Source organism: Passer montanus, unplaced genomic scaffold, assembly GCF_014805655.1.
Source record: "Passer montanus isolate IOZ18808 unplaced genomic scaffold, ASM1480565v1 scaffold109, whole genome shotgun sequence".
NCBI lineage: Eukaryota > Metazoa > Chordata > Aves > Passeriformes > Passeridae > Passer > Passer montanus.
This window is the reverse complement of record NW_024357502.1, coordinates 2,754,767-2,779,577: the sequence shown is the minus strand read 5'-3', so window position 1 is coordinate 2,779,577 and position 24,811 is coordinate 2,754,767. Positions and strand designations below refer to the sequence as shown.

The following is a 24,811-nucleotide window of genomic DNA, read 5'->3' as shown; positions in this document are numbered from 1 at the left end:
CTGGGTGTCATTGCAGAGCCACAGAGCATGCCCCTGCTGGCCCGCTCGCCCAGCACCAACCGCAAGTACCCCCCGCTGCCCGTGGACAAGCTGGAGGAGGAGATCAACCGCCGCATGGCTGACGACAACAAGCTCTTCAGGGAGGAGTTCAACGTGAGTGCCACTCCTGCTGCCCCCAGGGTCGGGTCTAGGGTCTGCTTCTTGGTGTGGAAAGGCAGGAGTTCCCCCTGAAATGGGAAATGTGAACCCGCTGCTGTCGTATTCTGGCAGGGAGGAATGATGCGTCTGACTCCATGTCCTCAGAAGGCTAATTTATTACTTTGTTGTATGTGGTATTTTTGGGGTCCCCAGGACGAAGGAGGAATGATTGAATCTGACTCATGTCCTCAGAAGGCTAATTTATTACTTTGTTATATGTGGTATTTTTGGGGTCCCCAGGACAAAGGAGGAATGATTGAATCTGACTCATGTCCTCAGAAGGCTAATTTATTACGTTATGATATCATATTATATTAAAGAACACTATACTAAAACTGTACTAAACTATGCTAATGAATAGAGAAAGGATACAGACAGAAGGCTACAAAGAATGAGAATGAAAACTCCTGACTCTCCTCAGAGAGTCCGACACACCTGGACGGCGATTGGTCATTAAGGAAAAACAATTCACATGTTGGATAAACAATCTCCAAACCACATTCCCAAAGCAACAAAACACTGAGCAGTGACAGAGCTGATTTCGTCCTTGAATCTGTCACAAACTGATGTTCACCCTCATGCTCACTGCAGAAAGCAGAGGGTTTCTAGCAAACAGCTCTTTTTCAGAGTTACATTTTTCTGGGTTCAGGAATTATCGTGGATGTCTTGGGGTCTTCCAGAGCTTGCTGGTTGCCTCCCAAGGTCTGCCCCCCACCTCCCAGTCCTCATGGCCTTAAAGCCACAAACAGACAACAGCAAGCTTTGACAGAGAAACAGGAATGAGCCCATCTTATTTCAGTGAGCTGTTAACCCTGAAACACAATGGTGAGTGTGTGGAACAAAGGCTGGCCTTCGGCTGGGAGGAATTCAGGTGTTGTCCTTGTCCCACAAGCCCAGAGCATTTCTTCAGGGATGACTCCAACCTTCTCTTGATATTGCTGGACTCTGCAGCTTGTGACAATGGATCTGTTTTGCTTTGTCAATACAAACATAATGGAATTGGATAGAGTGGAATGGAATGGGTTCATTAAGGTTGGAAAAGCTCTCTAAGATGATTAGCAAGTCCAACCATTAACCCAGCACTGCCAAGACCACCACTGAACCATGTCCTCAAGTGCCACATCAATGCCATATCTACACTTTTTTTTTTAACTTTTAAGGATGGTGACTCCATCACTACCCTGAGCAGCCTGTGCTGGGGCTTGACAACTCTTTCTGTGAAAAGACTTTTCTAAATATCCAGTATAAACCTCTCCTGGCACAACTTAAGGCTGTTCCCTCTCCTCCTGTCCCTGTTCCCTGGAGCACAGCCCGATCCCCCGGCTGTCCCCTCCTGTCAGGAGCTGTGCAGAGCCACAAGGTCCCTCCTGAGCCTCCTTTGCTCCAGGTTGAGCCCCTTTCCAGCTCCCTCAGCTGCTCCTGATCAGGCCTGTGCTCCCAGCCCAGGTCCAAGCCATGATATGGCACCATGAGAACGAGGAGAAGATTAAAAAAAGCCACTCCACTTTGTCCAGCTGCTACAAAACTTGATCCCTTTCCTGGCCGTGCTGTGATGAAACCAAATAGGTGCAATGAATGCCCAGGGAGGGGGGTTTTTAGGGTTATAAATACCTGATTGCCCTGGACACTTCCTGCCATCCTGTCAGCTGGAGGAAGGGATGCTGGATACCTCCAGAACATTCTTTGCTGTTCAGAGAGGATGTGGAATAACAACACTGGAGAAGCACCTCCTGTGCTCGACTGGGAAACCCAGGGACAGTGTCCCCTGTCACCCCAGCACCCCCCACCAAAGGCTCCCTGGGGCTGCTCCTGCCATCACTGGGGTGGTGGGGGCTTAATCAGGTCACAATTAGCAGCGCTGTTAATGAGGGAATGTCACAGGAGCCTCCGTGGACAGGAATCAGGAATGAGCTCGTTGGTGCTGCCCGGTGGGTTCGGAGCTGGAGGCTTTGCTGCCACCTCGTGTCCATGGAGCAGGAGATTCCAGATCTTGTTCCACATCTTTCCGAAGGGATTGGCTCTCTCTGGTCCAGCCCAGCTGTTTAAATGGTCACTTTGAGACTTTGCTGCTGGGGTGGAGGTGAGGGGACACGTCCAGAGGGGCAGGAGGCTCAGATGTGGCATTTGCCAGCACGTTGTTCCTGCTGTGCCATGAAAACCTCATGGAAAACCCTTTTTCTTCTGCCATTTCAGGCTCTCCCAGCGTGTCCCATACAGGCCACGTGTGAAGCTGCTTCCAAGGAGGAGAACAAGGAGAAGAACAGATATGTGAACATTTTGCCCTGTACGTGTCAGAGCTGGTTGGATGGGGGGGGGAACACTCAGGGGCTCCTGCCAGGACTCCCCATTGCTGGTTTTGGGATGGACAAGGGCACAGTTGAGGGCATTTCACCTCCCAGGTGGGTGGCTGTGTCTGCTTTAGCTTTGGATGCCTGTGAGGAGAAGCTCCATGGAGCCAGGAGGCCATGGAGAGTGAAACGGATGGGAAATGCCAGAAGGGACAACTCTTGCCTGGTGGCATTGGACAGTGGGCTGGCTTGGGGTGTCCTCAAATATGCACTCTGTAGAAAAAAAAAACTACCTTGGACAAGATCTAGGGCCTCTCTGAGTTTAAGCAAGAGGAATTTGGGGGCATAAAGGTGTTTTTGCAGCACAGCCAGGAGTATGAACTCCAACACCTGGATTCTCACTAGGGCAGGTACCAGCAGAGTGGAGGGGTTGTCTTTAATGCAGAGTTTTAATTTCCCTCCAGATGATCATTCCAGGGTTCACCTGACTCCTGTGGAAGGGGTCCCTGACTCCGACTACATCAACGCCTCCTTCATTAATGTGAGTTTTGGGATGTGAAGGGGAGATCCCTGCCAGGAGCAAAGCAAGAGAGGGCTGGGGAACCACTCCTGCTGGAGCTGGGCATTTCTGATCCACAAACAGCTGAAGAATCATAGAATCTTTGAGGTGCAAAAGCCCTCTAAGACCCACAAGTCCAAGCATTCCCCCAGCACTGCCAGGCCACCACTAAACCATGTCCCCAAGTGCCACATCCATATGGTTTTAAATCCTTGAGTGTGGCCAGTTGATCATCAGTGCTTCCCAGCTTGCAGGGCTGGATGTGGGAAGGGGATGGAGAAGAAATCAGGGAATCCAGCTGACATGGAAGCAACACTGCCCTGCTCTGCCCCGGGAGGAGATGGGTCCTTTGTGGTTGTCACCACGTGGCTCCAATCAGCTGGAAGGGTCATGTGAGAGATGCAGGCACCTGAAGCAAAGGAAGGCTCAAAAAAGCTTTTTCTTCCCTCCCCAGTAAATAAAACACACAAAACTAACCCCTGTGAGTTCTACAGCCCCTCTTCCAAGCATCAGTGCAGATTTTCATGTGATGCTCTGGATGCAGGGTCTGACTCCAGTGGAAGGGCTGTCAGGTACCACTTCATTAGTGCCTTGTGCCAACAAGGGGGGTCATTCCTGCAGTATGTGAGCATGGGGAGAGTTCCTGTGGAAAAACAGCCCTTGGCACAAGGATTTTCAGTGATTTCAGCCCATCTCCCCTTCTCTGCACAAGGGAGAATGAGCAGCAGAGCAGATGCCAGCTCTGTTTGTTGCTGAAGTAAATGCATGCCATGACTCTTGTGTAAGAGAAATATTAATTTCTCCTCCTTTTTTCTTCTTTTCTTGCAGGGGTACCAAGAGAAAAATAAATTCATTGCTGCACAAGGTAAATTCTTGACTATTCCCATTCCCATTGCTGCACAAGGTGAATTCTTGACTATTCCCATTGCTCTGTTGGGGCAGCTGGGCTGGGTGCCTCTGCTCAGTGGAGCTGTGCCACTCTACCCACAGCACAGCATCCTGCAGAGCTCCCCTGGTCAAAAGGAGGCCTGGGTGCTCCACAGATTGTTCCCAAAATTATTTTCCCAGTCGAAGAGCAGTGCTAGATTTCTTGGTGGATAGAGAGAAGTCCTGCCTGTGCAGTCCTGTTGCTGGAGGGTGTTGTGAGCTCTGGAAATTCTGCCAGGGAGCTGCTTGATTAAATCCCCTAAATCACAGAACCATGGAATGGTTTGGGCTGGAAAGGACATCAAAGCTCACTTCATTCCACCCCACTGCCATGGACAGGGACCCCTCCCTCTATCCCAGGTTGCTCCAAGCTCCCTTGAACACTCCCAGGGATGGGATAGAGAGAAACGTCCTTAGGATCTTCAGAAGTCCAAACACATCCCTAAAACCAAAATTCCCACTCAGAGGGTGGGGATCACATCAGCAACAGGATGTTACCTGCCCATGGGAGTGCTTTGTATTTCCTCTCTGGACTTGCCAGTGGGTCAGGGCATTCCTGGCCAGTTTCCCTGGCTCTGGCTGGAGAAGGAGGCTGGATCAGGTCCCTCAGCACTTCCAGGCTCAGGTTAAGCCTTGGCTCTGCTGTTCCCTTGGCTCACCCTGAGCCTCAGGCTTGGCAAGGCAGAGTAGGCTGAGTTAGCTTCGTGTCTGGCAGGCAGCAGGGAACTATTCCTGTGCCACACTGAAATGGGATCCCGTGGCTAAAACCCAAAAACCCAGGGCAGGACTTCTGCAGACTCCGGGACAGCCACAATTTCCCTGGGTGACCTTGGGCGAGTCCCTGCTGTGTTTGACTGGTTTCCCTTTCTTGAGCTAAATATAAAATTCCTGACCATAAAACAAATCCAGATATCCCAGGTATTGTGTGATAGGATTATTCCTTGGATCAGGCATGCCCAGACACCACAGCACCTGTGGTGTGGTGTGACCTGTTGGCAAAAAATGTGTTGGATCATCTGTGATGTTTGACCCCACACTCAGGGTTTTGGTCCCAAATTGTGAGAGGTTGATCCCAAACAGGACTTTTTGTTTTACCTTCCCCTCAGGACCAAAGGAAGAAACAGTGAATGATTTTTGGAGGATGATTTGGGAGCAAAACACAGCGACAATTGTCATGGTGACCAACCTGAAGGAGAGGAAAGAGGTCGGTGCCAAAAGGTTTCACAGGCTGGGATTTGACCCAAATTGTGCCAAATCCAGCACATCCAGTGCCTGTGGGCATGTCCTGGAGCCATTCCCAGCCTTGTGAGGGTGTCCAGAGCTCACCTGCACCTGTTTTGTCCCCTCACAGTGTAAATGTGCTCAGTACTGGCCGGATCAGGGCTGCTGGACCTACGGGAACATCCGAGTGTCCGTGGAGGACGTGACCGTGCTGGTGGATTACACCGTGCGCAAGTTCTGCATCCAGCAGGTGCCAGGGGTCACCTCCCCATCCCATCCCTCCCCTCTCCACTCCGGGCATCCCAAAGGTGTTGGCTCAACCCCTCCAAGGCTCTGTGAGAGCAGAGTTGGGATGAAATGACCCCCAGCACCCATTTTTAACCGGAGTTGTTAAGAATTAATTCGTCCCAAGAGCCTGTTCACAGTGGTACCACGTGGCTGTGCTGGGAGCAGGGAAGCTGAGGGATGCCAGGGCTGAAATTCCATCCTGAAGTACTCCAGCACTTGCTGTTAGCAGTGTTGGTTCCTGCTCTCACCCACAGACACTTAATGCCTGAAAATAATCAGATTTATCCCCCCAGCTGAGACAAAATCCAACACTGTATGTGTTGGGTTTGATTGCTTTCCCATCTGTCACCACAATTCCTTGTCCTCCAAGGAGACTCTGGGTGTTTTAGTCACTCTGTTTGTTTTCCTGCCTCTCTCAGAAGCAGGCAGAAAAGAGGTGGTGCCTGTAAACCTGTCTGGGTTTTAGGGTGATCCTCCTGAGCCTCATCCTTCACTCCAGTGGCCTGGACGTGTGTGTTTTCCACAGGGGCTCCACATTGCAATAAGGAGAAGCCCCGTGGTTAAAGGCAGAGATGGTCACATTTACACCGTCCCAAGTTCATTTTGTTTTTCTTCTTGAGAAGCAAGAAGAAAGGACACAGATGGCAGCCTGCCCTGTATGAGCCTCTCTGCTGGTTTCTGCTCTGCCCCAAGGGGAAAAGAATCCCAGTGCTGAGCAGGTCCTTTCCCTGGAGAGCTCAGCATCCCCTTCCTCTGCCCCAAAGCAGGGCACGGCAGAGGGTGGAGCTGGCTGTCCTTGTCCCAGCCAGGTGCACTGTGCTCCCCTTGTCTCTGTGTCTCCCACTTGGGGCTTGGTGACCCCCCAGCTGATTCCAAGAGCTTTGTCTTCCCTTCATGTGTCTCACTGAAGACAATCCAGGGCACCTCCCACTATCCAGGCTGCTCCAACCCCATCCAGCCTGCCCTTTGGCACTTCCAGGGATCCAGAGGCAGGCACAGCTTCTCTGGGCACCCTGTGGCAGGGCTCAGCACCCTCCCAGGGAAGAACTGCTCCCCAATCCCCCCACCCTGTCCTGCAGTGCCGGGGTGGGCCGCACGGGCACGTTCATCGTCATCGACGCCATGCTGGACATGATGCACACGGAGAGGAAGGTGGATGTCTACGGCTTCGTCAGCCGCATCCGGGCCCAGCGCTGCCAGATGGTACAGACAGATGTGAGTGTGCCCTGCCCTGCCCTCTGGGCTGCCACTTCCTTCCTTCTCCCACTCAGAGGATGTGCGAGGGTTGTGTCGTCCCTCCTTTTGGGTGATGCTGAATCATGTGGGCTCTTTTTAATCCCCTTTGTAGAATCGTTCAATCATTTAGGTTGGGAATGATCCTTAAGATAGAGTCCAGCCATTCCCTCAGCACTGCCAAGGTCACCACTGATCCATGTCCCCAAGTGCCACATCCACGTGGCTTTCACAGAGGTGGTGCCAGACTTCCCATGGAGGAGAGGAAGAAGTTGGAGTTCTCCAACCCCAGCATTGACTTGTCCTGCCTCCGGAAGAGCGTAGATGAGTGTGTTAATCATCATAGAATCACTCATTTTTTTGGGGTTGGAAAAGTCCTTTAAGATCATCCAATCCAGCAGCACTGCCAAGGCCACCACTGACCCACGTCCCCAAGTGCCACATCCACATGGCTTTTAAATCCTTCAAGGGATGGGGACTCCACCACTGCCCTGTGCAGCTGTGCCAGGGCTGGACACCCTTTCCATGAAGAAATTTATCCAATATCCCACCTGACCTTCCCCTGGCACAGCTTGAGGCCATTCCCTCTCATCCTGTCCCTTGTTGCCCCTGGTTGTCCCCTCCTGTCAGGAAGGAATCTTGTGGAACCAGAAGGTCCCCCCTGAGCCTCCTTTTCTCCAGGCTTGGAGAATGTTTTGTGTCACATCTGCTTTGCTTGGTGTGGTAAATAAAGAAACAGTCCCCATTTGGTGGCAGGAAAGTTGTCACTCACTTTTCTGGGCTCTCAGAGGGCAGGCAGAGGTTGGAGGGTTTGCACCAGCATGGGCGTGGAACATGGCAGAAAAAAAGGAGCACGGGGAAAAAAGCAAAGTAACTTGTATGGATAGAGATGCAGTTATGAGCAGTGAGACCAATTTTAAAAAGGAAGATTTCAGAGAGACTCAGACTTCCTTTTAACTCCTTCCTTCTCCCTGCACCCCTCAGATGCAGTATGTGTTCATATACCAAGCACTTCTGGAGCACTACCTGTACGGTGACACGGAGCTGGAGGTGACCTCCCTAGAGATCCACCTCCAGAAAATCTACAACAAAGTGCCAGGGACCAGCAGCAACGGGCTGGAGGAGGAGTTCAAGGTGAGTGTGGCTGTTGTCCTGTCCTGGTGGATGTGCTGGGATGGTGCAGGGATCACCTGGCACTGGGTGGCTCTGAAAATCCCCTCTGCTTTGCTCCTTGCCCTGCAGAAGCTCACTTCAATCAAAATCCAGAATGACAAGATGAGGACGGGCAATTTGCCAGCCAACATGAAGAAGAACAGGGTGCTTCAGATAATTCCATGTAAGGCTTGTTTGGCTGAGTGTCTGGTGGGTGTGGGGACAGGAAGCAGGCTGGAGAAATGGGGCAAACAGGGACCTTGTGATGTTCAAGGAAAAGGGCAAAGTGCTGCCCCTGGGGAGGGACAAGCCCGGGTACCAGTCTGGACTGGGGGCACCCAGCTGGGTGGAAAAGCAGGAAAGGACCTAGGGGTCCTGACAGGCAGCCTGAACCTGAGCCAGCAAAGTGTCCTTGTGACAAAAGGGACAGTGGTGCCTGGGCAGTGTGAGACAAAACTCTTCCAGCAGGTCCAGGGAGGGGATCCTGCCCCTCTGCTCAGCACTGGGGAGGCCACACCTGGAGCACTGGGTCCCAGCACAAGAGGGACATGGACAGGCTGGGGACAGCCCAGGGAGGGGGCTGCAGCAGCTCTGCCCTGAGGAAGGGCTGGGAGAGCTGGGACTGCTCAGAAGGAGAAGAGAAGGCTCCAGGGGCCTCATCCCTGTCCATCAGCACCTGCAGGGAGGGTGCAGAGAGACCAGAGGCAGGCTCTGTCAGTGGTGGCCAGGGACAGGACAAGGGGCCACGGGCACACACTGAGCACAGGAGGGTCCCTCTGGACATCAGGGAGCACATTTTGGCCCAAGGAGGCTGTGGAGTCTCCATGCCTGAAGATACTCAGACTTTCTCTGGACACAGATGGCAGCCAGCCCTGTATGAGCCTCTCTGCCCCAAGGGTAAAAGAGTCCCAGTGCTGGGCAGGTCCTTTCCCTGGAGAGCTCAGCATCCCCTTCCTCTGCCCCAAAGCAGGGCACGGCAGAGGGTGGAGCTGGCTGTCCTTGTCCCAGCCAGGTGCACTGTGCTCCCCTTGTCTCTGTGTCTCCCACCTGGGGCTTGGTGATTCCCCAGCTAAAGGCCATGCAGGTTATCCCCAATCTCAGATGGTTTTGTTCTGTTCCAGATGAGTTCAACCGAGTAATCATTCCAGTGAAGAGAGGGGAGGAGAACACAGACTATGTAAACGCTTCCTTCATTGATGTGAGTCTTCTCCAATCTTCTTGCCATCTTCTTCCAATGGAAACCACCTCATGCTGCTTCCTTTGGGAAGAATTTATCCCAAACACTCCTTTTATGGGTTTTGTACAGCTCCCTCCACGTGACTTTGCTTTGTGTCATTGGAAGGTGCTGGTTCCTTTCTCCAATAAACCCCCAGGTTTATCCAGCTCCTTGTGGGTGAGCAGAGCTGGAGCCTGAGCAGAGCCTCCAAATCCTGGGCTCACTTCTGCCCCTCTGGGCTCTGCTGATGGCTGTGGAGAAAGGATCCATGTATCCATGGAAATACCACAGCCATGGCCATTTGGTCAGAAAACATCCACCAGATTAGCTAAGGGAGCAATGCACGATCCCAAAACCTTGGAGAGGAGCCAGGTCAATCCCATTACACCTGTCTGGTGGTGGCAGGAGGAGAGGCAGGGAGGTTAAGTGCTGTCCTCACTCTGAGGAGGAGATAAGTGATTGCACATCCTTCTCTCCTGAGCAGTCCTGTGGACTCCAGGGAGACATTTCGGATGAGTATTGATCTCCATGCAGTGATGCCAGTGCTGGCCAAGTCACAGACCCTGCTCTTCTCCAGCCCAATTTCTGTTTTCCTCTCCTAATGACACTGTGATTTTTTATTCCCCCAAAAAGGCTGAGTTTGCTCACAAAAACCAGTTTATTCCCCATTCTAACATCCCTAATTAATTGCTCCCTGCAATCTCCTTTGCTGGGTGCCTGCTGTGGCTGTGGGAGCAGCCAGGAGCAGCTGCCTTGTTGTGCATCCAGATCAGAAAGCTTCCGTGGCACGTAAGCAATTTGGGCTGAGGATTCAATTTCCTGCCTCTGCTGAACTTTGCTTAAATGACAAACTCCAAATGACGAAGCATCTGCAGTCACAGTCTGCAGGGAGGGCACAGGGGAGTCAGAGGGGTTTGGAAACAAAAACTCTTTGTGGCTGTGAAAAAGCCAGAGTCATCCAGAAAAGCCAAAGTCATGCAGCCTTCCTGCTGGTTTTCACAGATCATAGAATGGTCTGGGTTGGAAGGAACCTTAAAGATCATCTAGTGCAGTTTAGTTTTGCTTGCTTCTTCCAAAAATCCCCAATAAAAATCATACCTGGAGCACTTGGAGCTAAGGCAAAGCTCTGCTCCAGCACTCAGAGCTTGCAACATTGCCTAGGTGTGCTGGAAACCCAAATGGATAAAGCCAGGTGTGTGTAGGGGATGTGATCCTCCCAAAATTGAGCTGAGCTTGGCAGGCCAGCCGTGTCCAAGAGGTTCCTCCTGCTGGTGCACTGAGCCTGTTCCCAAATTCCAGGGTTATCGCCAGAAGGATTCCTACATCGCCAGCCAAGGGCCGCTGCAGCACACGATAGAGGACTTCTGGAGGATGATCTGGGAGTGGAAATCCTGCTCCATAGTGATGCTGACAGAGCTGGAGGAGAGAGGCCAGGTAAGCTCCCGGGATCAGCTGCACTAAACACCAGGGGAATAAATAAATGAATGAGCAGCAGGAGTTTGGAATGGGATGGCCCTTATGGGCCTTCCAGCCCAAACCAGTCTGTGGTTCTGGGAGTTTGTGAAGCCTGTGGGATCCCACTGTTAGAGTTTACAAACACATCATCACAGAATGATTATATGCAGGTGCTTTTATGGAAGAGCTCTGGGTGTCAGGGGTACAGACCCAAATCTGACTCCCACATGGCTTCAGGGTCAACACATGTTTATACGCTTATCATTTATATAACTACATATTCATTATTAAACTTATATTGTTCTATTGTGTGCATTGATCTCATCTAAGTGTGGATCCTGTAATCTCCATCAAATCCCCCAAACATCATTCCTCATGATTCTTGTTACAATTAAACAACAATCATATCCAGTTACCAAACAATCATCACATTTAACAATCGTATCATTTATCATAGTCATTAAATGATTATACAAGTGCACTTTTGCATGATCCAGTAAAGCTCAACACCACCTGGTGCTGGGCAGCTGCCAGGAGATTCTTCTATCCAAATCCATGGGAAAATCAGGATTTGCTCATCCTGTGGCCCCCTGTGCTGCTTCCTCAGGAGAAGTGTGCCCAGTACTGGCCATCCGACGGCTCCGTGTCCTACGGGGACATCACGGTGGAGCTGAAGAAGGAGGAGGAGTGTGAGAGCTACACAGTGAGAGACCTGCTGGTGACCAACACCAGGGTAAGAGCCTGCCTGCTCCCCCTGGGACCTCTGCGTGCTCCTGGCTGTGGCAGTCGTGTTTTCCAGAAAAATCCCTTTGCACAAGATTTCTCTCCTGGGAAGCTGAGAAGCCTCAGAGAAAAAGGAAATCAATATTATCTCATCTGCTTCTCCTGTGTTTTGCTGCTTTGGAATGTGGTTGGAGATTGTTTATCTAACAGGTGATTGTTTCATTGGTTTCATGTGAATTGTTTTGACTTATTGGCCAATTGGGGCCAAGCTGTGTTGGCCTCTGAAAAGAGAGTCACAAAATTCTTTCTAGCCTTCTGTCTCCTTTCTGTATTCTTTTGTATAGTTTAGTTTATTATTCTTTAATATAATGTAGAATCATAAAATAGTAAATTAGCCTTCTAAAAACATGAAGTCAGATACATCATTCCTTCCTTCATCTGGGAACCCCACAAATACAATACCTGGGTTTCACTGCCATGAGCCCCTGCTGGTGTTCCATCAGCTCCTCATTGTCCCAAAGGGATTTTATCCCTGTATCCCTGCCTCCCACCCCTGAGAGTCCCTGTCCTGCTGCTCATTCCTGCTGCCCTCACCACCAAGCCTCCCTCCTGCTCCCATTCCCCACATTTCCCCTGCTCCCTGCCCTGGGAATGCCACTCCCTCACAAGCAGGGATTTCCTACAGGGATTGTTATCCCAAAGCTCTGAGCCCCTGGGTTCCTGTGGTAATTGTGGGGTCCCCCAACAAAGGTGAAGAAAATGATGACTCTGACTCCGTGTTCTTAGAAGGCAAATTTATTATTTTACTATATAATATAAAAGAATGCTATACTAAAACTATAGTGAATAATACAGAAAGGATACTTACAGAAGGCTGAAAGATAATGAAGATAACCTGTGACTCTCTCCAGAGTCTTGACACAGCTTGGCTGTGATTGGCCAATAAATAAAAACAATTCACATGTTGGATAAACAATCTCCAAACACATTCCAAAGCAGCAAAACACAGGAGAAGCAGATAAGATAATACGGTTTTCCTTTTTCTCTGAGGCTTCTCAGCTTCCCAGGAGAGAAATCCTGGCGCAGAGATTTTTCCAGAAAATGTGACAGTGACAGGTTCCTTGGTGCAGACCCCTCAGCCTGACCTCGAGCTGTGCCCTCCCCACAGGAGAACAAGAGCCGACAGATCCGGCAGTTTCACTTCCATGGCTGGCCAGAGGTTGGGATCCCCGGGGATGGGAAGGGCATGATCAACATCATTGCAGCGGTGCAGAAGCAGCAGCAGCAGTCTGGCAACCACCCCATCACTGTGCACTGCAGGTAAAGCCTGGCTGGGGCAGCTGGGCCACCCCTCCGAGGGGATCTGCTCCACCAGGAGCTTGGTCAGAATCCCAGATTGTGTCCTGGATAAACTGGGAGAACCTGGGGCAGGACTGGCTCCTCCAGTTCTCCAGTGCTTTCCACTGTCCTCTGGGGGTTTGGGACCCCTCAGGGGTTTTCCCTGAGGCCCTGGTTTCTCTTTCCCAGTGCTGGAGCAGGAAGAACGGGCACCTTCTGTGCGCTGAGCACTGTCCTGGAGAGGGTGAAGGCAGAGGCCATCCTCGATGTCTTTCAGACAGTCAAGAGCTTGAGACTACAGAGGCCACACATGGTGCAGACACTGGTAGGTGCCTCCTGCCCCGTCAGAACCTCAGCAAGGGTGGGCTGGGGGCTCAGTGTTGAGCAAAAACCTCTTTGGTTCAAGGTTTTTGCCCTCCATGGAAGAGGGAGAGGGGGAAGATGTGGGTTCATCATCCCTGGCAGTGCCCAAGGCCAGGCTGGATGGGGCTTGGAGCAGCCTGGGACAGTGGAAGGTGTCCCTGCATGTGGCAGGGAATGGAGCAAGGTCATCCTTGTGGTTCCTTCCAGCCCAAACCATTCCAGGATCTGTGATTCTGTGAAGGTGGGCCAGGAGCTCTCTCCCTTCCTCTTGTTAAGGCATCAAATGCCTCTTAAGCACTGACAGAAGTTGTAGGAACCTCCTTGAAGACATCCTCAACCACAGTCCATACATTCATGAGCTGAAACTCCTGGGAAGGTGTCCTGGAGTGGCTGTGGAGCCCTGCACAGGGGTAGGGTTGGGGCTGGGTGAGGTCTTGCAAGGGTTTTAGGAGAAAAGCCTTTTGGGATCCAGACAGAACCCCAGAGTTTGTTTTGCCATGAGCACCCCAGCAAGGCTTTGGGGGGTCACAAGGAGGGGGGACCTGCTCTGGACACCTGACCAAGCCTCAGGTGCTGTCTCAGGTGTGGATTTTCCTGTCTGAGCCCGTTCTCTCCCAAACCCCACAGGAACAGTACGAATTCTGCTACAAGGTGGTGCAGGAATACATCGACGCCTTCTCAGACTACGCCAACTTCAAGTGAAGAAAAACAGGAACAAAAATCCACAGCCACCCTCCCCGAAACAAATGACAGAAGAGTTGCCTTCTTTAATATTTTGTAATATTCTGTTTGTTAATATACCCCTCCCAAACAAAACAAAAAAAAACCTATGTGTATATATCTTAACTGTTTTAGAGGTTGGTACCATAAGCTTCATATTAGCTGGAGATTTTATATGTAGCAAAGTGTTAGTGCAGATACTGTTGGCTCCTTTTTTTCCAATGTTTTATTGGGGAATTAAATAGCGTGATGTTTGGATTAATATTGTCATACCATCTCTCTTCTGGAGAGTTGATACAGGCTGTTATTTTGTTTGTAAATCTCTTTTTTTTTTTTTTTTTTCTTGAGGGAGTAAAGCCTTTTTTTAAAAAAAAAAAAAAAAGGAAAGAAAGATATTCTGGATCTCATCTGAAACAAAACCCAAACCCCCCCCACTACAACCCCACCAGCACAAGCTTTTCCAAACCTGCAGGGAAATGGTTTCACATTTTTCTGCTGGTCAGCTCTTAAGAAAAATAAGGAGAAGAAAAAAAAAAAAGCAAGCTCATTCTGTGTGTGTGTTTATATATAAATACCCTCATTTTTATACCAAAAGCTAAAAACTTTCCTCCCTCAGGGTCAGGCCACCATGCACTGCTGGTTTGGAAACTGTAATTGCCACACAGCAGCACCCAAATGTTGAGATTTCCACCCCAAAAAAGGAAACCCCAGAAAAACAAAAGGATTTTTGTTGCCTGAAGGAAAGGTCTGTGTGTTTGGAGCTGGGTTTTAGAGAGGGGTTGGGGCTGAGGGTGACACAGTGGCCCTGCCACCCCTGCTGGTGCTCTTTGCACCAGGTGAGCTCCACCCCCAGCTGCTGGAGGAGATTTCAGATTATTTTTCCTGGCATCCTGAGGGATCACAGAATCATGGAATGGTTTGGGGTGGAAGGGATCTCATAAAATACCAATCCCACCCCCTGCCATGGCATGGACACCTTCCACTATCCCAGATTTCTCCAAGTCCCATCCAACCTGGCCTTGGACACTTCAGGGATCCAGGGGCAGCCACAGCTCCTCTGGGCAGCTGTGCCAGGGCCTGCCCACCCTCACAGGGAAGGATTTTTCCCAAATTCCCACTCCAGGCCTGCTCTGTTTCAAGAAGAATCCAAAAAGTCAAGAAATATCTGAAGACCAGGGGTGCAGCACTTGTATATTAGGAAAAAATCAGCTTAATATGGTTGATTTTATTATTTTCTTTGTTATGAAGCAGTGCCTGAGGAAAACACCTTCCTTGTTCCTCCTGCAGTCAGGGCACCACGTCCAGGAGCTCCATCCCCTCTGCAGGCACTGGGAGAACTGGTTTGGAGCAGAATTTCACCCCAAGGGTTTCTCTGGACACCCCAAACTGTGATGGGCAGCACAGGGTGGGTGTCAGGGCTCAGGAACATTGACAGGGATGTCCTAGGCTCAGGATATGGGGTTGAAATCTGGGAAATTCTGGGTAGAAACAGCCCATGAGTCAGAGTATCTGAGTTTTTTCAGTTTTTTCCATCCAGGCAGGATTCACAGGAGGGTTCAGTGGAGGCACACAGGCAAAGGGGCACCCTCAGCCACCCACAACACCCCAAAAGTTGCTTTGCTGCTGCCATCATCCCCACTCCATCACCTGGTGCCCCTCATGAGCCCCACCAGCCCATTGCTAATAAATTCCAGCTCCTAAATTTTGGGGGCTTTGGGCCAAGGCTGTAAGTCACACTCAGAAATAAATGTGGTGACCGCAAAGAAATGGGGACCCTCCTTGAACAGGAGGGTTTCATTTGTCCCCACAAGTGCTCCAACCAAGAGCATGGACCACCCCAACAATTCCCTCCATTTCCCCTTTTTTCCTTCATTCCCAGGATCTCAGGGGGCTTGGGGAAATTTTGGGGTCCTGGGAGCTGCCTTGAGCTTTTGCCACAGCATCTGCCCTGTCCCCATCCTGCATCCAACTGCAAATATCAGAGAGATGAGCAGCTGCTGGGGATAATCCAGGGCCAGATCCTGCCTAAATCCCCCTCCTGAGCTCTGCCACATCCCCTGGTCTGGGAGCTGTGGGCTCCATGGCCACTGCCAGCATCCAGCCCCAGTTTGGGGGTGACAGATTTGAAATTGGGGGGAGAACCGAGGAAATCAGGGCTGGGCTGGGGTAGGGAAACTGAGGCACGGGGAATTTGCTCCCCTCCTTCCAACAAGAGCATCCCTGGAGCTGCAGAGGGACGGTCTGGATCCGTCTGCCAGGAAATGGGAAATGAGCCCGTTCTGGGGGGAATCCCCACAAAGGGGTCTCGCGGTGCTGTTCTGTGGTGCCACATTTGGGGACAGGGAGGCACCGGGCACCGGCACGGGGAGGACGATGCCATCAGCGAGGTCACGGTCCCCCCTGGGAGCGGTGGCCAGGCCGACGTCATTGTCACCGAGCCCTTCAAATAGCGGTGCCTGCCCTGCCGGCCACTGCCACCGCCGCCACTGCCACCACTGCCACCGGCACTGCCACCTCCCGCCCGGCCAGGTGAGGCTGCCCCGGGCACGGCACGGGCTGGGCCCGGGCTGGGGGGTCCTGCTTGCCCCAAATCAGACCCCAATGGGGGGTGGGGGGAGTGTCCGTGCAGGATCCAAACCCCCGCAGCACCCCGGGGTGCTGAGCCCCTCCGGCTTCTCCAGCCCCAAAGGGCACCCAGGGGTGCTCATTCCCTCTGGATCTGCATCCCAAATTGATGCTGGGTCATCCCTTCCAGCATCTGCACCCCAAACCCACCCCAGCCCATCCATGGGTGCTCATCCCCTCTGGATTTCCATCCTAAACCCACCCTAATGTGATGCTGGGTCATCCCCTTTGGATCTCCATCCCAAACCCACCCGTGGGTGCTCATCCCCTCTGGATCTCCATCCCAAACCCACCCACGGCTGCTCACCCCCTCTGCATCCCCATCCCAAACCCACCCGTGGGTGCTCATCCCCTCTGGATCCCCATCCCAAACCCACCCGTGGGTGCTCATCCCCTCTGGATCCCCATCCCAAACCCACCCGTGGGTGCTCATCCCCTCTGCATCTCCATCCCAAACCCACCCGTGGGTGCTCATCCCCTCTGGATCCCCATCCCAAACCCACCTGTGGGTGCTCACCCCCTCGGGATCTCCATCCCCCCACTCAGCCCCCGCGCTCCTACTGAACCCAAACCAGCCCAGGCAGCCCCCACGGGTGCTCAGCCCTCCCGCAGCCCCCCGGGGGTGTCCCCGGAGCGGATGCCGCTGGGACAGGGCCCTGCGTGTCCCCGCAGCCATGGCACCCCGCGGGTCGCTGCTGCTGCTGGCGCTGCTGCTGCTGAGCTGCGCCCTGCCCCGCGCCCGCGGCCAGCACTGGTCCCACGGCTGGTACCCGGGGGGCAAGCGGGACCTGCGGACCCCCAGCGACCCCCAGGTAGGCTGTCCCCACCCGGTCACCCCCTCCGGGTCGTTCCCTTCCCTCCCGGGGTGATGCTGTGTCCCCCTGCCCAGGATTTGTGTCACCCCCTCTCCCTGCTCCTCTCCTCTGGATTATCCCTGCCCGAGTTGCACTGCCCCAAATTATTCTCCCTGGATTATACCCCTCGCAATTAACCCTCCCTCAATTATCTCCCCGATGAATTCTTGGATTTATCCCCGCCCCAGGTTAAACCCCACTCCGGGTTTATCCCCCCATGGGCTATAACCCCCCCAGGTTATCCCCCTCCCTGAATTATCAGAGTTTATCACCCCCTAGTTTATCCCTCTCCCTGAATTATCCGGGTTTATCACCCCCTAGTTTATCCCCCTCCCTGAATTATCCAAGTTTATCACCCCCTAGTTTATCCCCCTCCCTGAATTATCCAAGTTTATCACCCCCTAGTTTATCCCCCTCCCTCAATTATCCGGGTTTATCATCCCCACGGGCTAAAACCCCACAGTTTTCCCCTCTCCCTCAATTATCCGGGTTTATCATCCCCACGGGCTAAAACCCCACAGTTTTCCCCTCTCCCTCAGTTATCCGGGTTTATCCCCCCAAGGGCTAACATTCCCCCAGGTTATCCCCCTCCTTAAATTATCCGGGTTTATCATCCCCAAGGGCTAACCCAACCACCCCCACAGTTTTTCTCCCTCCCTGAATTATCCAGGTTTATCACCCCAGGTTATCCCCCTCCCTGAATTATCCGAATTTATCCCCCCAAGTGCTATAATTCCCTCTGGTTATCCCCCTCCTTGAATTATCCGGGTTTATCACCCCCCAGTTTATCCCCCTCCCTGAATTATCCCCCCTCCCAGATCATCCCCTTTTCCCGTTCTTATTTCCCCACCGATTTACCTTCCCCCCGAATCCCCCGCACCATGGGGGGATTCCCAGGACATCCACCCTGGAATTCCCCCCACTCCGGGGGTGATCCCCCCATCCCGGCTGCTTTTCCCCCCACGGCTGTCCCCCTGTTTTCCCCCCTCCCGCAGGTCCCGTCCCCTCTCGGGCGCTGCCGTCCCCTCCCGTGTCCCCCCCGGCGGGAGGAGCCGCTGCCGGTGAGCGGGAGCGGGGCTGGGGGGTCCTGGGGGGGTCCCGGGACCGGGAATGACCGACCCTGGGGGTGCTGGGGGTCTCCGGGAGCGGGAATGACGGATCCTGGGGGTCCCCAGGTCTGGGTCTGACCGATCCTGGGGGTGCTGGGGGTCCTGGGGGGCTCCCCGGGTCTGGGACTGACGGGTCCTGACGGTCCCCGGTACCGGGACTGACCGATCCTGGGGATCCCCGGGACCGGGACTGACCGATCCTGGGGGTCCCTGGGACCAGGTTTTACCGATCCTGGGGATCCCCGTGTCCGGGTCTGACCGATCCTGGGGGTCCCCGGACCAGGACTGACCGGTCCCCCTGTCCCTGTCCCGCAGCCGCCCGCGCTGCGCCCCTGACCGGAGCCAGCGACCCCCGCGGGACCGAGCCGGGACCCCGCGGGGAATAAAGGGGCCGGGGGGATTCGTGCATTCTGGTGATGGAGGGGCTCGCCTGGGGCTGGGACGGTGGGAGGGGGTGGCACCTGTGCCACAGTGGTGTCCCTGGGGGCGGGCGGGGTCCGTGTCCCCAGAGGGATGGCGTGTCCCGTGAGGGGCGGGGGTCGCGGTCTTGGGGACACAGCTCGGGAATTCGCGTCCCGTGAGGGGCGGGGGCCGAGTTTGGGTTCCCCGTTCCTTAGGGATCCGCCTCCGTGTCCGGCGGGGCGGGGGGGGGTCTGTGTCCCTGTCCCTGTCCCCGTCCCGTGGCCTTGTCCCTGTCACACGGGTGTCCCGGTCCCGTGCAGGGTGTCCCGTGTAGGGTGTCCCTGCCTCAGGGGTGTCCCTGTCCCCTGGTTATCCCTGTCCCGTGCAGGGTGTCCTTGCCCCACGAATGTCGGTGTCCCCTGGCTGTCCCTGTCCCGTGTGGAGCATCCCTGTTCCCGCCGGTGTCCGTGTGTCCCGCAGGTGTCCGTGTCCCATGCAGGGTGTCCCGTGTAGGGTGTCCCTGCCTCAGGGGTGTCCCTGTCCCCTGACTGTCCCTGCCCCATGTAGGGTGTCCCTGCCCCACGGGTGTCCCTGCCCCGGGGACGTCCGAGTCCCCGGGCAGTCCCTGTCCCATGCAGGGTGTCCCCGCCCCACGGGTATCCGTGTGTCCCACGGGTGTCCCTGCCCCGGGGACGTCCGAGTCCCCGGGCAGTCCCTGTCTCATGCTGGGTGTCTCTGCCCCACGGCTGTCCGTGTGTCCCACGGGTGTCCCTGTCCCATGGGTGTCCCTCTCCCTCACGCCTCCCGAACTCCATTTCCCATCACGCCCCGCTCGCCCCTCCCTTCCCCGCGCGCAGTGTGACGCCACTCTCCGCGCCGCGCGGCCACAGCGGCGCCGCCATGCTGCCGGCGCTGAGGCGCTGCCGCCCGGGGCCCGTCCCGCTGCCGACCCTGGCGGCCGCGCTGGGCCCCGGCCCCTTCCCGCGGCTCTGCCCCGCCTGGGCCGTGCCGGCGCGGGGCCGCAAGACCCGCCACGACCCCCCCGCCAAGTCCAAGGCGGGCCGCGTGAAGCTGCCGCCGCCCGTGGACCCCGAGGAGCTGCTGGTGGTGCTGGAGCGGTACCGGCAGCACCGGCTGGTGCTCAGCGCCCTCCGGTACCGGCGCGGGGATGTGGAGATGGGGGGCTGGAGCCGGGGGGCGGCTGTGGGGCAGGGGAAGGGACTGATTGTGGCGCAGGGAAGGGTCGGGGCTGGTTATGGGGCTGGGGGTACTTGTGGGGCAGGGGAAGGTCGGACATGGGTTGCTCTGGGACTGGTTATGGGGCTGATGAGGGCTGGGGGCGGTGGTGGGTTTGGGTAAGGGACTGGCTGTGGGGCAGGGGAGGGTTGAAGGGCTGGGTACGAGGCAGGGGCTGCCTGTGGGGTTTCTAGGGGCTGCCTGTGGGGTTTCTGGGGTACGGGACTGGCTGGAGGGCAGGGGGAGAGGGATGTGAGGCTGCCGAGCCGGGGGGCGGCTGTGGGGCAGGGGAAGGGACTGATTGTGGGGCAGGGAAGGGTCGGGGCTGGTTATGGGGCTGGGGGTACTTGTGGGGCAGGGGAAGGTCGGACATGGGTTGCTCTGGGACTGGTTATGGGGCTGATGAGGGCTGGGGGCGGTGGTGGGTTTGGGTAAGGGACTGGCTGTGGGGCAGGGGAGGGTTGAAGGGCTGGGTACGAGGCAGGGGCTGCCTGTGGGGTTTCTAGGGGCTGCCTGTGGGGTTTCTAGGGGCTGCCTGTGGGGTTTCTAGGGGCTGCCTGTGGGGTTTCTAGGGGCTGCCTGTGGGGTTTCTGGGGTACGGGACTGGCTGGAGGGCAGGGGGACAGGGCTGTGAGGCTGCCGTGGGGCAGGGGAAGGCTGGGGGTGGCTGTGGCTCTGGGGATGGAGTTGGAGGCTGAATGAAGTGCTGGGGTGTGGAACGAGGGAGGGTTGTGGGGCTGGCTGTGGGGTGGGAGGCTGGATATGGGGCAGTGAGGCAGGGGAGGGTCGGGCCTGTGGCCATCTGGGGCTGTGGGGCAGGGGAGGGGTGGCCGTGGGGCACTTTGTGACAGGAGCAGGGAGATGTGGGATGCTGGGGGGTGGGAAAGGGCGGTGGGGTTTGGACTGATGAGGGGTGGGGATGGTGGGGCAGGGTGCTGGGGCTGGCTCTGCTGTGGGGCAGTCTGTGCTCGCAGCCCCGGGCCGGAGCTCAGGGCCCTCCCCTTCTCCCTCAGGGCGGAGTTCAGGGCCGAGGTGCTGCAGAAGAAGCGGGAGGAGCGCCTGGCTGCCGAGGGCTCGCTGGAGGAGCAGGAGGAGCACCGGCGGCTGATGGCCTGGAACGAGGAGGAGAACGCCCGGCAGAGGGCTCGCAGGTCAGCACGGCCCCTGCAGGGCCAGCAGGGCACTGCCCTGGCTTCTGCTCGGGCAGGGCTGAGCCCACTCAGAGTCTGGGATAATGTCTGCAGAGAAGCTTGGGCAGGGTCATTGCTGGGTTAGGAACTGGTTCATGGCAGGGCTCAGTGGGGAATGGTCACTCCCAGTCACCAGAGGTGTCCCCAGAGGTGTCCCAGGGGTCAGGGCTGGGCCCAGTGAGGGAATGGTCACTCCCAGTCCCCAGGGGTCAGGGCTGGGCCCAGCCCTGTTGGATGCCTTTGCTGACTGAGTTCTCCACCAGCAGATTTGCAGGTGACACTCCAGTCCCCAGGGGTCAGGGCTGGGCCCAGCCCTGTTGGATGCCTTTGCTCCTCATGGACTGAGTTCTCCACCAGCAGATTGGCAGGTGACACCGAGCTGGGTGTGAGGGTGGCTCTGCTGCAGGGCAGGAGGGCTCTGCACAGGCTGGATCCAGGGGCTGGATCCAGGGGCTGAATCCAGGGAGATGAGGGTTAACAAGTCCCAGTGCTGGTTCCTGCACTTTGGCCACAGCAGCCCCTGCAGTGCTACAGGCTGGGGACAGAGTGGCTGGGCAGCAGCCAGGCAGAAAGGGACCTGCAGGGACTGATGGACAGCAGGCTGGACATGGGCCAGCAGTGTGCCCAGGTGGCCAAGAAGGGCAATGGCTCCTGGCTGGATCAGGAATGGTGTGGGCAGCAGGAGCAGGGCAGGGATTCTTCCCCTGTGCTCAGCTCTGGTGAGGGCACACCTCGAGTGCTGTGTCCAGTTCTGGGCCCCCCAGTTTAGGAAGGACATGGAGGGGCTGGAGCGTGTCCAGGGGAAGGCAGCACCTGGGGATGGACGTGTCACCTCCTCCATCAGATTTTCCTTCTGTCTGGCAGAGAGGAGAGACTCAGGAAAGAAGAGGAGGAGCAGAAGAGGAGGAAGGCAGAGATTGCGGAGAAACAGGCCAGGAAAATGGAGGCTTTCCTGGAGGAGAAAGAGAAGGAGGTTCTCCAGCTGCAGGTAAGAGCAGCTGGTGCCTCCTGGGAAGCAGGCTGCCAGAATTCCCTGCCAGGGAGCCATGTGGAAGCCGTGGGCTTGTTTTCCACAGATTTTTCAGCTGGCAGCTGGGAACAAAAGCGCCAGCACCTTCCAGGGGTGTTGACAGCGCATGGATGGGAGAGAGCTTGAGCCAGAGCTCTGGGAACAGGGTGGGATAATCCTGAGGGGGACAATCCTTGTCCTTTGCTTCAGGAGGAAGCCAAAAACTTCATCACCCCCGAGAACCTGGAGGCACGGATCGAGGAGTGCCTGGACAACCCACGGAACTACAACTTCGCCATCGACAAGGACGGGCGGATCGTCAAGCGCACGGTGCTCTCCTAGCAGCCCTGGCAGGGGCTCCCGGCCCCCCAGAAAACACAGATCCTTCCTTGGAATGTGTACATTGGCCACAGAAGTGCTGGAGAAGGGGTCTGGCTGTGCTGCCTCCAAAGGGTTAACGCCTGCGGGAAAAGGGGGTGAGGGGAAACTTGGAGGCTCCAGCAGCCTGGCACAGCCCTGTTGCTGTGCCTGTGATCCCACCTCCCACGTGTTTGGATCCCTGCTGCCTTCACTCAAAGCGTGTGGGCAGGAGCAGGAGCACTCCCGAGGCAGAGCCTGGCTCAGCTCCTCGCTGTCAGCTCCTCTGGATGCTTCCAAAAGCAAAGGAGGGCTGAATGAATTTGTAGGAAACACTGACCTTCCCTTTTTTTGTTGTTGGGGGAAGGAATCAATTGTAATCCTGATTTCACACTTCAAACCCTCCTTTGCACATCCCTTGGTGTGGCTGAATAAGAAAATGTGTCTGAATGATGCAGGATTTCTGGTGTCTCCTTATTCTTCCCTTTAGGCATAATTTATTCATCACCACTGAAGGTGTAGATAAAATTGCAATGACTTTGGGTGTTCTGGGTTGTTGGGGTCTTGCAGGCTGTCAGCTTTGTCCTCAAACTTGTGGTTTTGGGCTGCCCAGTGTTGAGCCTGGAGTTTGCTGTGGTTCAGCCATGGTGTGCAGGTCCCTCTCCCTCCTTCCCTCCCTCCCTCTCCCTCCCTCCCTCATTCATTGTTCCTTGACCTGAAACCCTCATTTTTTACCTCCACTTTTCCCTTAAAGTGTCTTCTCCTAAGCCTGCAGCTCAACCAGACAATCACACAAAACCCACAGACTTGTGTCTGAGCTGTTTTTCTGTCCAAGTTTTATTTCTAATTAAGCTCATCACTTCAGTCTGACTCGCAGCCCAGGGCAGGGCTGGGACAGTGATGGATGCAGGATCCCTCCCGGGTGGGTTACACGAACAGCAGCTCCTGGTCACAGGATGAGTCAGTGCCACAGCCCTCTGAGGGGAGAGAGGGGGGAGTGTGAAACCAGACAGCACCCACCAGACCCCAGGGATCCCCCAAAACGGGCCCCAGAGATCCCTGAAACAGCTCCCAGGGACCCTCTGAAACAACTCCCAGAGATCCCTGAAACACACCTCAAGGACTCCCCAAACCAGTTCCCAGGGACCCCCAAAACAGCCCCCAGGAGCTCCCAAAAACAGCCCCCAGAGATCCCTGAAACAGCTCCCAGAGATCCCAAAAACAGCCCCCAGGAATCCCCTAAACATCCAGAGACCCCCAAAAACAACCCCTGGGGACCCTCTGAGCCAGCTCCCAGAGATTCCTGAAACAGCTCCTGGAGATCCCTGAAACAGCCCTCAAGGACTCCCCGAACCAGCTCCCAGGGACACCCAAAACAGCTCCCAGGGACCCCAAAACAGCCCCCAGAAATCCCCCAAACATCCAGACACCCCCTCCCTGGCACTGGGGTTTGACGAGTTCATGTTCACTCCATTCTCTGCTGCTTCCTTCCCGACTTACAGCGGGATCTCTGAATCCCCCAAACATCCAGACACCCCCTCCCTGGCACTGGGGTTTGACGAGTTCATGTTCACTCCATTCTCTGCTGCTTCCTGGGATTTACAGCGGGATCTCTGTAGTTTAATTTAGGGAGGAGGGTGGGATTTTGAGGAAAACTGATGAGAGCAGGAGGGGACGTGGCTCCTGCACTTGCTCAAGCCCAAAAATTTGTTTGCTTCCCTCTGCCCCAAACCCTCCCGGTCTCATCCCTTCCCTGGGGTCTGGATAGCTCATGGAGCGTGGTCTGGCTGTGGGGGCGATGGACGGACACACGGACGGGACAAAGACAATCCCTTGAGCATCCTCCCCTTTCTCAAGACCCCTGGATTCCCTCCCGGGTGTGCGAGGCTCAGGACAGGGATCCCGGGATCCCGTGCCCCCTCACCGCTGCTGCAGCAGATGCCGGGAGCGGCGCAGCTCCCTCCGGAGCCGCAGGGTTTGCGTCCCGACTCGCAGGGCGTGGGCAGGAAGTTTTCCTCCTGGCAGCGCAGCGTCTCCGCGGTGCCGATGTAGCAGCCCAGCTCCTCCCCGCAGCAGATGTTGGGCCCGAAGCAGTGTCCCTTGTTCCGGGGACCGCAGGGCAGGCACTGCTCGGGGAACGGAGGGGAAGAAGGTTGGGAGGAGGGAAGGATGGGGTTGGGAGTGCTCCGAGTTCCCAGGATCTCACCTTCCTGATGTCCATGTCCAGCACAGCGCGTTTGCCCCCGATGGGGCAGTTCTGGATGTAGCAAGCCGAGGAGAGAGTGAGGAGCCCCAGGAGGCAGAGGGCCAGAGCCTTGCAGGACATAGCGGCGGGACAGGGGCGAATT

At 55.4% G+C, this 24,811-nt stretch overlaps 4 protein-coding genes across 4 annotated transcripts in view; 3 read left to right on the top strand and 1 right to left on the bottom strand.

Moving 5' to 3' along the window:
* PTPRA (protein tyrosine phosphatase receptor type A) overlaps positions 1 to 14,201 on the top strand; it is a 115,285-nt gene extending 101,084 nt beyond the window's left edge. Inside the window, exons 9-24 of the mRNA XM_039724432.1 lie at positions 17 to 153; positions 2,392 to 2,482; positions 2,951 to 3,027; positions 3,874 to 3,910; positions 5,079 to 5,176; positions 5,324 to 5,534; positions 5,589 to 5,610; positions 6,522 to 6,696; positions 7,699 to 7,848; positions 7,957 to 8,050; positions 8,988 to 9,064; positions 10,382 to 10,516; positions 11,145 to 11,270; positions 12,429 to 12,580; positions 12,788 to 12,923; positions 13,589 to 14,201. Of these exons, the coding sequence (XP_039580366.1) occupies positions 17 to 153; positions 2,392 to 2,482; positions 2,951 to 3,027; positions 3,874 to 3,910; positions 5,079 to 5,176; positions 5,324 to 5,534; positions 5,589 to 5,610; positions 6,522 to 6,696; positions 7,699 to 7,848; positions 7,957 to 8,050; positions 8,988 to 9,064; positions 10,382 to 10,516; positions 11,145 to 11,270; positions 12,429 to 12,580; positions 12,788 to 12,923; positions 13,589 to 13,663 (1,793 nt within the window). The 3' untranslated portion in view covers positions 13,664 to 14,201. The remainder of the gene's footprint in view (positions 1 to 16; positions 154 to 2,391; positions 2,483 to 2,950; positions 3,028 to 3,873; positions 3,911 to 5,078; positions 5,177 to 5,323; positions 5,535 to 5,588; positions 5,611 to 6,521; positions 6,697 to 7,698; positions 7,849 to 7,956; positions 8,051 to 8,987; positions 9,065 to 10,381; positions 10,517 to 11,144; positions 11,271 to 12,428; positions 12,581 to 12,787; positions 12,924 to 13,588) is intronic.
* A 1,659-nt stretch (positions 14,202 to 15,860) lies between these two features.
* LOC120509716 (progonadoliberin-2) lies at positions 15,861 to 19,295 on the top strand. The gene is made up of 4 exons (XM_039724769.1): positions 15,861 to 16,210; positions 16,979 to 17,118; positions 18,156 to 18,221; positions 18,585 to 19,295. Exons 2-4 carry the CDS (start codon positions 16,981 to 16,983, stop codon positions 18,603 to 18,605), a joined length of 225 nt encoding a protein of 74 aa, XP_039580703.1. The 5' UTR covers positions 15,861 to 16,210; positions 16,979 to 16,980; the 3' UTR covers positions 18,606 to 19,295.
* A 247-nt stretch (positions 19,296 to 19,542) lies between these two features.
* Positions 19,543 to 22,923, top strand: MRPS26 (mitochondrial ribosomal protein S26). Its single transcript, XM_039724754.1, has 4 exons — positions 19,543 to 19,825; positions 20,921 to 21,058; positions 21,962 to 22,085; positions 22,317 to 22,923. Exons 1-4 carry the CDS (start codon positions 19,572 to 19,574, stop codon positions 22,446 to 22,448), a joined length of 648 nt encoding a protein of 215 aa, XP_039580688.1. The 5' UTR covers positions 19,543 to 19,571; the 3' UTR covers positions 22,449 to 22,923.
* Positions 22,924 to 23,275: 352 nt separating this feature from the next.
* On the bottom strand, positions 23,276 to 24,811 carry LOC120509653 (neurophysin 1-like). Its single transcript, XM_039724574.1, has 3 exons — positions 24,670 to 24,811; positions 24,388 to 24,589; positions 23,276 to 23,440 (listed from the first exon to the last, which is right to left on the bottom strand). The coding sequence occupies exons 1-3, from the start codon at positions 24,787 to 24,789 to the stop codon at positions 23,391 to 23,393; spliced, it is 372 nt and encodes a 123-aa protein (XP_039580508.1). The 5' UTR covers positions 24,790 to 24,811; the 3' UTR covers positions 23,276 to 23,390.

Coding starts and splice junctions, on each gene's coding strand:
- LOC120509716 (XM_039724769.1), top strand. CDS start 16,981: ATGGCACCCCGCGGGTCGCTGCTGCTGCTGGCGCTGCTGCTGCTGAGC. Junction 17,119..18,155: donor GGACCCCCAGCGACCCCCAG/GTAGGCTGTCCC, acceptor CCCCTCCCGCAG/GTCCCGTCCCCTCTCGGGCG. Junction 18,222..18,584: donor GGCGGGAGGAGCCGCTGCCG/GTGAGCGGGAGC, acceptor CCTGTCCCGCAG/CCGCCCGCGCTGCGCCCCTG.
- MRPS26 (XM_039724754.1), top strand. CDS start 19,572: ATGCTGCCGGCGCTGAGGCGCTGCCGCCCGGGGCCCGTCCCGCTGCCG. Junction 19,826..20,920: donor CTGGTGCTCAGCGCCCTCCG/GTACCGGCGCGG, acceptor CTTCTCCCTCAG/GGCGGAGTTCAGGGCCGAGG. Junction 21,059..21,961: donor GCCCGGCAGAGGGCTCGCAG/GTCAGCACGGCC, acceptor TCTGTCTGGCAG/AGAGGAGAGACTCAGGAAAG.
- LOC120509653 (XM_039724574.1), bottom strand. CDS start 24,789: ATGTCCTGCAAGGCTCTGGCCCTCTGCCTCCTGGGGCTCCTCACTCTC. Junction 24,590..24,669: donor TGGACATGGACATCAGGAAG/GTGAGATCCTGG, acceptor TTCCCCGAGCAG/TGCCTGCCCTGCGGTCCCCG. Junction 23,441..24,387: donor CGGCATCTGCTGCAGCAGCG/GTGAGGGGGCAC, acceptor CTCTCCCCTCAG/AGGGCTGTGGCACTGACTCA.